Here is an 11,520-nt window from a genome sequence, read left to right as displayed (position 1 = left end):
CCGGAGCAGCCCCATCGGCGGCTGCAGCGGCAGCAGCAGCCGCCGCCACCTGAGCGCCGCCTCCTCGGTCGCACGTCCGCCTGGAGATCACGACATCGCACGGGGCGGAGGAAGGGGGGGGGCTGACAGGGGAGACCGGGGTGGTGGTGGTGGTGGTTGGGGAACAGCCTCTGCGGGAGACAAACAAAAAAAAACCGGCGGCTGCAGACGAGCGAGGGGAGAGCCCGTCGCCGGGGAGAGCTCGCGGGAAGAACTGGGGCTTCTCACATTCCTCGCGAAACCTCGCGACGGCGCCTCCGCGCGCCTCGCCGCACGCCCACCCGACAACCTGACCGCCTCCCAGCGGCTCAATCCGGCGGCCCCGCTCCGCGCACGGTCCCAGGCACGCGCCCCGCCACCCCAGCCACCAATTTGCGTGCGCTGCTCAGCAACCGAACGCCCGGCCGTGTTCACGCCCTCTTTCGCTTACCCCGGACCAGCCAGAATACAGGTCCCGCCCCCAAAGGTAACGTCCATTGGCTACCACTCCCCTTGTCCTTCTTCGGTTGGCTTATGCATCCCATCCGCCCGCCTACAAACGCTTCCTTCACGTAACTGGGAAGGAACTGAGCCGACAGCCCTTCTAGCCCTTCACTTACTGATTGGGCAAACTTGTCCCGTAGGCCTAAGCTACTTTCCCTTAGGGTATTGGATGCGGCCGTAAAGGCGAATGTTAATGTTCGCCTGTGTGATTGGTCTGCCGTCTTGTCAATCTCTAGGCACCGTTCGCTAAGGAGAGTAGGTAGCTCTGTTCCAAAGCGTCCAAAGAAAGTGCCTGGGAAAAAAAAAGAGGGAGCGAGTGGTTTTGGAAGGCATGTCAATTGTTTCTTGCACATTCCAATATGTTCTTCCCCTTCTCGAATTTTTTGACACTGGTCAGTTCCGTGTGAATGGGAGAACTGTATGGATATTTCCTTTGCTCGGAACAGGCAGTACTTTGGTCATCCTGCCGGTATAGGGGCCTAATAAATAGAATGCCTGTGCTGACTGTCTGTGCCAACATGGCGATTCGACAGGGAGCCATGGGGCTTGGCCGTTACTGGCTTTGGTTGCTAGCGTCGCTGCAGGCGGTAAGAAAGCACCGTTAGAACGAGGAGAGTAGCGACGATGAGCTTGGGGAGCGGCCAGAGAGGGTCTTGAGGCGAAGATGTTTCTGCTCGTCATTTTTGACTCGCTATTTCTTCGACTTCCCGGCTGTTCCGTCCCGAAAAGATTGCAATATGCAGACGCGTTTGATTTTTTTTGAAAAAAGTAAAAAAGTTGAGCTGGATACGGCCCTTGTTATTATATCTTAGCGTAAAATCAGCGTAAAAGCTTGTCGTGATTTTACTCGAATAAGTATGCTAAGTCTTGTAATCGATTCAGTATAATTTGAAATCAGCGTAAAAGCTTGTCGTATACTTTGAAATCAGCGTAAAAGCTTTGAAATCAGCGTAAAAGCTTCAGTATACTTTGAAATCAGCGTAAAAGCTTTGAAATCAGCGTAAAAGCTTCAGTATACTTTGAAATCAGCGTAAAAGCTTTGAAATCAGCGTAAAAGCTTCAGTATACTTTGAAATCAGCGTAAAAGCTTTGAAATCAGCGTAAAAGCTTGTATACTTTGAAATCAGCGTAAAAGCTTTGAAATCAGCGTAAAAGCTTCAGTATACTTTGAAATCAGCGTAAAAGCTTGTCGTGATTTTACTCGAATAAGTATGCGAAGTCTTGTAATCGATTCAGTATAATTATTTCGGTGTTCGCCATTGGGCTATATTGGGTAGTTTTCCCCATTTTTAATTTCTTAGTCGTACTACGGAACATATTAGGGGGGGAAATGAACTTGATATATGAATACTAGTGGATACTTTGGAACAGATGCCTTGGAAATATAGTTAATAGAACTTTACATAATAAGTTAATTAAACTTTATTAATATTCTTAATATATATACTCCCCCCAATTCCCAAAGACGCTCTTTGAAGTGATTAGATCTTTAATTTCAAGACCAAAATCACATGCATAGTTTCTACTTATCTGTAACACAGTTTGCTTGCTGGATGGGTCTACTCTAGGTGGCTTATAGGTCAATAGTAAAAGCGCTACTACGGTAACAGCCTGTTAAAACAAAAATAAAAAAATCTAACCAATTATATATAATAACTGAAACTATAACAATGGCATTAAAAGGCTTGAGAAATAAACTATAATTGTAGAGTTTTGTGACTTGACACCCATCCTAGGAGCCTTTGTAACTGGGTAAATCTCCCATCACCACCATAGTGGGCATTTATACTATTATTTCACCCTTGCAAGTAAGACTTGAATTGTGGGGGCAGTGGAAACTTTTGAAGTGGCAAGTTAAAGCCCCATATTCAGAAAAAAAAAACCCTTTCTGGATGATTTTGGTCTACTCACTAGCCTTCAGCAAGGCAGTTATGAAAATAAAAAAGCAAATGAGCCCTTTGAAGAATAAGATAAATATTTTTGTATAGATTTTATTAGATTTTATAGGGTTGGGGATAAGGTGGGATCGGGATTAGGGTTGGGATTTGGGTTAGGGTTGGGGTTGGGATTTTTCCAAATAATATTTTCAATATTTAGCAAACAGCATAATGTCTGGGTACATGTATTTAACTAACAATAATAGATATACGGTAGTTAATTATCATAAACAATATGCTAATATATATTCAAAATTACATAACACATTCCTTTCTCTCTGACTCGTTTTTCTAGCCATTGATAGAAATTATCCCATGTTCTAAAATACACTGAGTCTTCTTTCTCTTTAATCTTTAAAGTCAATCTATCCATTTCTGCACACTCTAAAATTTTCTTAATACTTCTTCAGTTGGTAAGTTTTCATTTTTCCAATGTTGGACAAATACAATTCTTGCTGCTGTTAATATGTGTAGTATTAGATATCTGCAATAAGAACAAGATAAATATTTAATTGCTAAATGAAGAACATAACACCACCTCTCCACAAATTCATGCTGGGCTTTCCAACATACAACGACATAAGCCGATTCTCAAACCACTATGAGCTCATAGCTCATTGTTGGCTAAACTTAAAGGGAACAAATTATAGTTAGTAAAGATTGCAAACCAGTCAGACAGGATAAATACAACAATTCCTGTGGCAATAAACCTCACACAGCAAATAGGTAAATTAGTGAATATGCTTCCTGTTTACCTGAGTCTTCTCAAAAGAGTAATCTTAGGTTTTGCTTGCCGTGGGAAATCGAAGATCTTGAAACTGTTATTTAGAAATTGTTACTATGGACACTGAAACGTTACAGATATCTATGTTAAAGTGATTGCGTAAATTTTACTTGATTTCAGATATCTGCTTATGGAGCAGAATTATCATCAGAGGCATGCAGAGATCTTGGCTTTTCCAGTAATTTGTTGTGCAGTTCTTGTGACCTTCTTGGCCAATTTGGCTTGAATCAGTTGGATCCATTCTGCAGAAAGTGCTGCCAAGAGGAAGCTCAATCTGAAACTAGAAAGGTAGGTTTCATTGTTATGTTTAAATATCTGAGCTAAAATGTGTTTTAACTATCCTGTGATACAAGATTATTTATACTGAAAGTTTTTATTAAATCTTAATACTGTAAATTTTGCCAACAAAAGTTTGTTGGCATTTTCATTTGGTTAAGCCAGTACTGATTTTCCTAAAACTTTAAGGTCAAACATGAGTCAGCCAGCAGTCTGCTTTCTGTATCTTAGGGAATCTGTTAAGTTTGAGCAAAATGAAATACAATCAGTTAGATGTTAGATCAACACAATCAACTGAAGAGAAAGTTGAACAGATTCCAGTTGTTAGCAATAATACATTGCTGTTTACTGGAAACGTTTAGAAGATTTTGTTAAATAGCTAGTTACATTTCTTTTAAATATCAGCTCCCCGGTGTAAATACCAACTATTTTATTTTATTTTACAATAGAAGAATATTTTTCCTATCTGAAGAAAGGAAAATATCTATTGTATTTCAGATTTGAATATTTCCATTATGGCAAGTGATGAACTTTTTCTGTATAACTGTTCTTGCTGCCATTCAGGAGAAGCCAACTATTTATATGATTATTGGTAATAGTCATCCCCCATCGGTTTGAAATCAAAATGTATTGTTTCTATTCTCGAGGCATCATTATCAGGTGCCACACAACTAAATGCAATTAAAAACATATTTATTAATACAGCAATGAAATATTTCCAGAAAAGTAATGTATCTCGTGCTGGACCACAGTGATAAGAATGCCCAGTTCATTGTAAAGACATTTCTGAGAGAGAGTGCTCTGTGCTTTGAATTTCAGGCTTAGTAATTCAGAAATTCTGTTTCAAGAAACAAAATTTGTTAGGTTTCTTAAGATTTATTTAGAGAGGTTTAAGAATTACATGATATATAGTCGGAAACTTCTCATAATATTTTGTCTTTCTAAAAAGGCATGAATGAAAACTGTTTGGCAACTTATTTTAAAAGCTGATACTTTTTATTATATAAACACTGTATAAGCAACACTTAAAAACATTGTACTTTCACATGTACAATGAATTGCATGTCATTGTAATAACTGATTTATGCTTCATAGGAACTTGCTTGTATCCCATTTTACTGTTTTTGTATATTATAGTTTAAATTTATGACTTTGATCATGTCCAGGCCGAATCAAAAATGATAATCACATAATATCTGAAAACATATTTCATATGCCTTTTAAGCATTGGTCATCAAAATTTTCATGAGTTAGCCACCTAATAGATGCATTTAAATTATGTACTGTATTATGCTGACTGTTGCACATTCTCTTCAGTTCCCAAGTACCTTAACCAGTTGCAGGTTTTCTTGTTATATTATAATATACCATAGAAGAAAGGTAGTACAGAATTTGCTAAAATCAATTCATGTGATTGAAGGGACAGAGCTTCCTGCATACAACAGGAAGAAATTTTAAGCTTTGCCTTCCTGATAGAAAAAGTGGCATAAATTTTATCCTATTGGTTTTTACAGTTAGTCTCCCATTCTGCATGCAAAGGGAGAAATTGTTGCCATATTCTTCCTACATAGAGAGGCCTTGTCTTTTCTCAACATAAAATGAATGCTAATCAATGAGCTCTATTTCTTTTCCCCTACATTAATTGTGTGTCAAGTAGCATAATCACTACTTTACCAGTCAAGTTAATGATAATGATAGCAAGTGGAAGTGTAAGGAATTTCTGATGATCTTTTAGCAATAGCAATAGCACTTCAACTTATATATTGCCCCACAATGCTTTACAGCACTCTCTGGGCAGTTCACAGTGTAAGCATATTGCCCTCAACAATCTGGGTCCTCATTTTACCAATCTTAGAAAGATGGAAGGCTGAGTCAGCCTTGAGCCCATCAGGATTGAACTCCAGGCTGTGGGCAGAATTAGCCTGCAATACTGCATTCTAACCACTGCGCCACAATGCACATTTTTAATCCTGTTCTTTTTATTATTATTATTTGCTTCTTGGCTCAACTCTGTTCTCGTGGAAGAATCAAATCATCCAATCTTGTTTGATATGAAAGGTATCTATTGCATGCTAATTTAATAAAGTTAACAAAATGAGGTCAAGGCAAACATCAAGAGAGTACAGAGCACAATTAATACTATTTGGATAAGAGAATAGATCAACAATGTTCATTACTGTGATTATCATTTTTATTGAGACACAGGCATACATGAGAAAACACGATGCTTTATGGATTTGTTTACAGATAAGGATGGGATATGGAATGAAGAGATAATTGTAACCCTAGAGGTAGTAGAGTGTAAAATTTGTTCATACTTGTGATGAATGTTGGAAGTCACCTTTGTAAATATTTTATTTTTCTTTATTTTTACTTTTTACTTTCCTCTCTTTCTTTTTGCTTTTCCCTTGCACTTTATCCTTTCAGTACTCTTTCTTTGAGTCTAGTATTAAATGTTATGATTATAATAAAATCATCATGAATTATAATAAAAATTCTTATTAAATTTTGATATTCTTAATATAAAAAATTCATTCATGGAAAACAGCTATTAATATACTAGTACGCTAACTCCCATATGGAAACTAGTTTATTGTTATCTATATATAGTATTATAATTCTTCCAGCAGTATCTTTCTTTTAATCCTTCTACGCAAGACTGCACTTAAAACTATCTCTAATGAGTTAAACTGGATTTTAACACATAATAGTACTGTATGCAATAATGATATGTGATCAAATAAATGCTAAGCAGTTATATAACCATCACTAATAATTGAAAAGCCTTATCTTCTGTAGATCTATCCAGTGAAGCCATTCAATATAGTAGGGATCACTGCATTGTGAAGCTAGTTAACTGTGCTGTTCACTTACATACTTTTTAGTTAAAATTATCCTGTCCCCTCAGTCAAAGGTATTTGGTGCTGACAAACTTATTTTAATTCTTTTAAAATATATTAATGATATACAGGTAGTATTCAACTTATGACCAATCACCTAGGCACTGTTCAGAGTTAAAATTGACCCCCCAAAAGGGGACTTACAACCTGAATTCAGAGATCCAATGGTCAGGCCCCCTCCACTGTCACATGGCCAAATTTCAGGTGCACAGCAATACAGCCACCTTCATGACCATTTTCATCATCCCTTGGTCACATGACTGCATTTTACATTGTTTTTGCCAAAAAGTGGCACTTTCAGTTTTCAGCAAAAGTGTGCCATGCTTAACGATCAATTTCTGAAACAAACCTGGCTGAAGCCATCTTTGTCATTCTCGGTTGCCACACAGGTTGGGAGGAAGGGGGAGAAGAACTCAACAGGATTGCTAGACCAAACACAGAGTCATCCCGTGGGAACCAGGGTCATTCCCATAGGTGCTGGAAGGTAGAGAGAATAAGTGTCACAAAGCCTACCAATTGCCTTCATTGGGTAGCATGATCACTAGCATAGTAAGGGGAGGGAAATGCTACATTTAGATACATTTAATTCCTGGGGGGGGGAGTTTAGAGTTGGTTTCACTTTTGACGGTGCCAATATTATGTATCCAATAAACATGTTCTTTGAGGAAACTTCAAGCCTCGGGGTTTTGATTTGTTTGGGTTCATTAGTCGGAACCTTGGCATTAAACCAACTCTGGAAAAAAAAATTTTTGCTCTGAGATAGAAAGCTATCGAAGAGCACTCTTCGGGGTCCTGAGTTCCAATTCTTTTGGGAGGATGGCAAAGACTCTGAAGATTGCAAAATGGAGAAAAAAGGAGAAGCAACCATTAATCCTGGTGCAACACCTGCAGATGGGACACGGATGGCTACCCAGACAGGGGACAGAGTTCCACCAATGGGGCTTGGCAGAAAATCCATGCAGACAAGTCTGACAGGCCAGCAGTGCAAGAAGAAGTTCTAGCCATTGGGGATTATATCGAGCAGAGGAAGACTTCCAGCACAAGAGTATCCCCAAGGCTACCAAAGCTGAGTTCCCCTTGATCTCCTCCCAATCCCCCTATCTCTCACACTGAAATGGAAAGTAAAGAGATCAGCGGGATGGGATGAATCGGGAATGGAAGTATCTGACAGCTGTCCATGGGCATTTGTTCGAGAGATTGAAGGAGAAGTTCAACCAAATGGAAATCAAGAGAAGTGACACCGATTGCAAGGTACAAGGTCTCAGCTGGAGCTGAGGCTAGAACAACCGAACCGTTCCTCACCCATCGGAGCCCGAGTCCACTCATCGTGACCCATGCAGTTCCCCACCTCCCAGGCCAGCAGCAGGTCCCAGGCGAAGCCCTTCATACCAACAGCAAGCCGCGAGCCCAGCGGGGCAGCCAAGAGGTTTTCAGAGATGGGCTCCACCTCAGCCACGGCGCCCGCACCAGTGCCCTATTTGGTATCCAGCGCACTGGGCACCTCCACCTCCTGTGGATCCACCACCCATCAGAGCCATGTTTGAAGGGGACCCAGATAAGCTGTCTTACTTCATGAACCAAGTGTGGGCTCATCTAGACGCCTATGGTTTTGTCTACCCCGACAAGAGGGTAATGGTGAATGCAGTGGTAGCCAACATAGAAAGGGAGGCTGCAGAGTAAATAACCAGTCTTCACGATGAGGATACACCAGGACTAGGGAACATAGATCTTTTTCTGGATGAACTAAGAGCCAGGTTTGAAGATGAGTCCCAGGCTCTGCAAGCCGAAGTGAAGATATGCGACCTAAAGCAAAGGGGTCGACCAGCAAAGGAGTTTGTTCAAGAGTTCCGAAGGGTCGCAGGCAGAATAAGAGTGGCCAGAGCAATTGTTAATCCATTGCTTTAAGGAGAGCTTGGACCGTGACCTGTTTCAAGCATGCACCTACAGAGAAATTCCTGAGCAAATCAGTGAGTGGTATCAGATGGCAATGACACTGGGCATTGAACTTAAGCGCTACAAGAAGCTTAGCATTCCCAAATTGAAGCCAGGGCCTCCTCACCCCCAAGATACCCCACACAGTCACATAATGACATCAATGACTTAAAGCCAAATTTCCAGACTCAGTTATGGATATAAGTCAAGAACTACCTGTACACACATATACTATTCTGTTCTGAAAAAGTTAAAACGTGCCAGAAATTCTGTTTTCAGTCTTGTAAGCTACCACCTGGAAAATAGACCCTGGCATTAAAGCCAATTCATGTGTTGACTTGCACTTTGGAATTGACTTTTTGATCTTTTACTAGTCACTGTCATCTCTTTTGGAATTACCTATTTCCTTTAATTAAATCAATTTTTACACTGCATTTTCTAATTTCTAATAATCCTGATATTTCTAATTTCTAATAATTCTGATATTCTTCACTGTTAGAACTCAATTAAAAAAAAAAAGAGTGAATCCAGTGGTTGCCTGATATTTTGTGTGTGTGTGTGTAAATATACATACCTATAAATCTAAGAAGTCTGTTCTCAGCTAATTGGCTTATATGGTTTCTGAAATGGAACAAGGGTGTGAATCTGAAGCTTTAATCAAAATCTTTCATCAGAAAGATCTAGCTGGCTTTTAAAGCAGAATGGCTGCCTCTTTCTTGGACAACAGGAAACACTGAACGGAAAACAAAAAGCCAAATTCCAGCTATGAGTCCATTCACAAGCAGACTTCTCTATACTTTCTCTTATGAACCTTCTCAGAATTCAGCAGATGAATGTTTTTGTTGTCGTTTTTGAACACAATGCTCCTTTTTATTTTTGTATGCTGTGTCAGATCTCTGCAGATTATAATTAAGATGCATGCCTCATATGCATATTCTCATATGCGTGCTCTTTTTAAAAGGCAAGGGCTGAAGCAGAACAGATGGTTGCTTGCTCCTAGTGCTTTTCAAGGCTCCATAATGAATTTCTCATGACAAATCTCTTCTGTTTCTCCCTTCTGGGAAGGAGAAAGCATACTGGCATCATTCTTCAAACCATCGTAATGGAGACTTTGTGTGAAGCCTTCTTCTATTCTTGGGCAGAATTTTTGTCAGCCCAAAGGCTGTTTTCTGTACATATTTTTTTTCTTTTTGCCTAATGGTCAACTCTCAACAGCTGCTTTGAAGCAGCTTTCCATTTTCATCATTGACCTGACATCAGGGCTAGTATGGAAAGGGATTATTAGCACAACAAATGGTATGAATGTTGAACAGTGGCCTGAGAATGCCAAGAAACTGAGTGAGATACTTAGTAAAACTACTCTTTTACATGATCAGTATTAATCTATATAAATAAAAATATAAATGTTTGTTTGTTCAAAATCTTAAATCTCCGAAAGTTCTTCACCAATTGCTTTGAAATTTTGACACAACGTTGCATTCGAATACGTGCATGTTTTTATATACCTACTATTATATAGATGTCACATATTATAGATGTCTAAACATATTAGAAACGTGCACTTTCTCTTTTTTTACTTTTCCATTTAATCAGACTGAGCCACAGCAATGCGTGGCCGGCTAGTATTATAATATAAGGAAATTATTTCTACAAAGATTCCGTAATTTCACCCTTCCCGTAAATGTTATTTTTCAAAAGCAAAACAAAAATACCCCACCCCTGTATCTGAAGGGAATAGATAAGAGGGATAGAAATACTTGAAAATAGATCTTTGAGAATAATTTAAACCAAGTTGCCATGAAGAGCTGCCAGTTCCAGGAACTGATAATATAGTAGAATGTGTTTAGTGCTTTAGGCTAATGTTATTTGCATGACCTGATTTAACTTCATTTTAAAGTCAGTTTCATTTTGCTGTGGTAATTAAAATATACAGTAGCTGTGACCTTAAAGGATTCCGACTCTTATTTTTAGTTTCCTTTAGATCAGGGGTGTCAAACTGCTGGCCCGTGGGCCGGTTGCATCATGTGGAGGCCGCGCCCACCCCAGCTCTGGCAATGCGAAAAAAGTCGCGATACGTCACGACACGTCATATTGCGCAGCGAGTTTGACACCTGTGCTTTAGATCATATACCTCTGGGCTTCTGCTGCAGGCTTTATCAAAATAGTAATTGTAAAACAGACTGATTGTCTTAGTTATGGCAATGTCAATGGGAGTACTCCTTCCCATTTTTCTTTGGGTTTTTTTATATTTTCATCCCAAATAAAATGTTGATACTTCCTTGAAAGTGTAACTATTAGATCAGAGATAAAGCCTTGATATTCAACCACTATGTTGTTAATGATCCTATGAAGTAGAGAAGGAGAAGGAAGAGAAGGAGGAGGTCCTGTAATGAGGCTAGAAATGTGATAGATTCATTCTAGAATTAGAAAATGAGGGGGCCTTGATGCTTTCTGAGCTTGGTTGATTTCTTGTAGATGTTTCATTATCCAGACTACAGTTGCTAGTAATGAATGAGTTTTCCTTACTAGTACTGGTGATGTTCCCTAATTTGGGTAATGAAATATCTGCAAGAAAACAACCAAACTCAGAGAGCACCTAGGACCCCTCATGTCAACCCTGAGCTACAAATATTTTCCTTTATCAGTAGAATGGGGAAAGGACAGGACATTGTTTCTTGATTTTCATCCCAGCTTCATTTTTAGCTTGAACTTTATTCCTCTTCTTCCTTCGAAATTTGCTTAGAATTTTATTTTCACCTCAGTAGGTGTATGGTTAAAAAAAAAAGTGGAATATTCAGAGATGACTCTGTTTGCTTCATAGTCGAATAGGGAATTTGATCATGAGTCTCTCAGGTCCCACAATCAACATTCAGTTCAGAATTCAGGGCTCTCTTGGAGTTGGTTTACCTTGTGCATTGCATTATTCATGAATCTGCCAGGATTTCAGAAGAGATCATTTATTGAAATATAGAAATAAATAAGCTCAGAGTCCTAAATTATGTTGAAATTCAAGATGCTAGTTTTAAAAATGTTTGTATGCTTTTTTATTTTAATAACGAGAAGGGGCGTTGTCTTACCTGAACGCCTTTTCTCAGTACGGAGATGGAGAATTCACATGTGGGTTTTGATTGGATGCCTGCTCTTGAGACCAAGTAGTCAAACTTGACAC

General features: G+C 39.2%; 1 protein-coding gene across 1 annotated transcript in view; it reads left to right on the top strand.

The window, feature by feature from the left end:
• Positions 1–991: 991 nt before the first annotated feature.
• Positions 992–11,520, top strand: part of SELENOF (selenoprotein F) — a 25,127-nt gene continuing 14,598 nt past the window's right edge. The window contains exons 1-2 of the mRNA XM_015831616.2: positions 992–1,109; positions 3,364–3,531. Of these exons, the coding sequence (XP_015687102.1) occupies positions 1,014–1,109; positions 3,364–3,531 (264 nt within the window). The 5' untranslated portion in view covers positions 992–1,013. The remainder of the gene's footprint in view (positions 1,110–3,363; positions 3,532–11,520) is intronic.

Source organism: Protobothrops mucrosquamatus, unplaced genomic scaffold, assembly GCF_001527695.2.
Source record: "Protobothrops mucrosquamatus isolate PMUCROS unplaced genomic scaffold, P.Mucros_1.0 scaffold_268, whole genome shotgun sequence".
In the NCBI taxonomy this organism is placed as follows: Eukaryota; Metazoa; Chordata; class Lepidosauria; order Squamata; family Viperidae; genus Protobothrops; species Protobothrops mucrosquamatus.
This window is presented reverse-complemented; position numbering and strand designations above follow the sequence as displayed.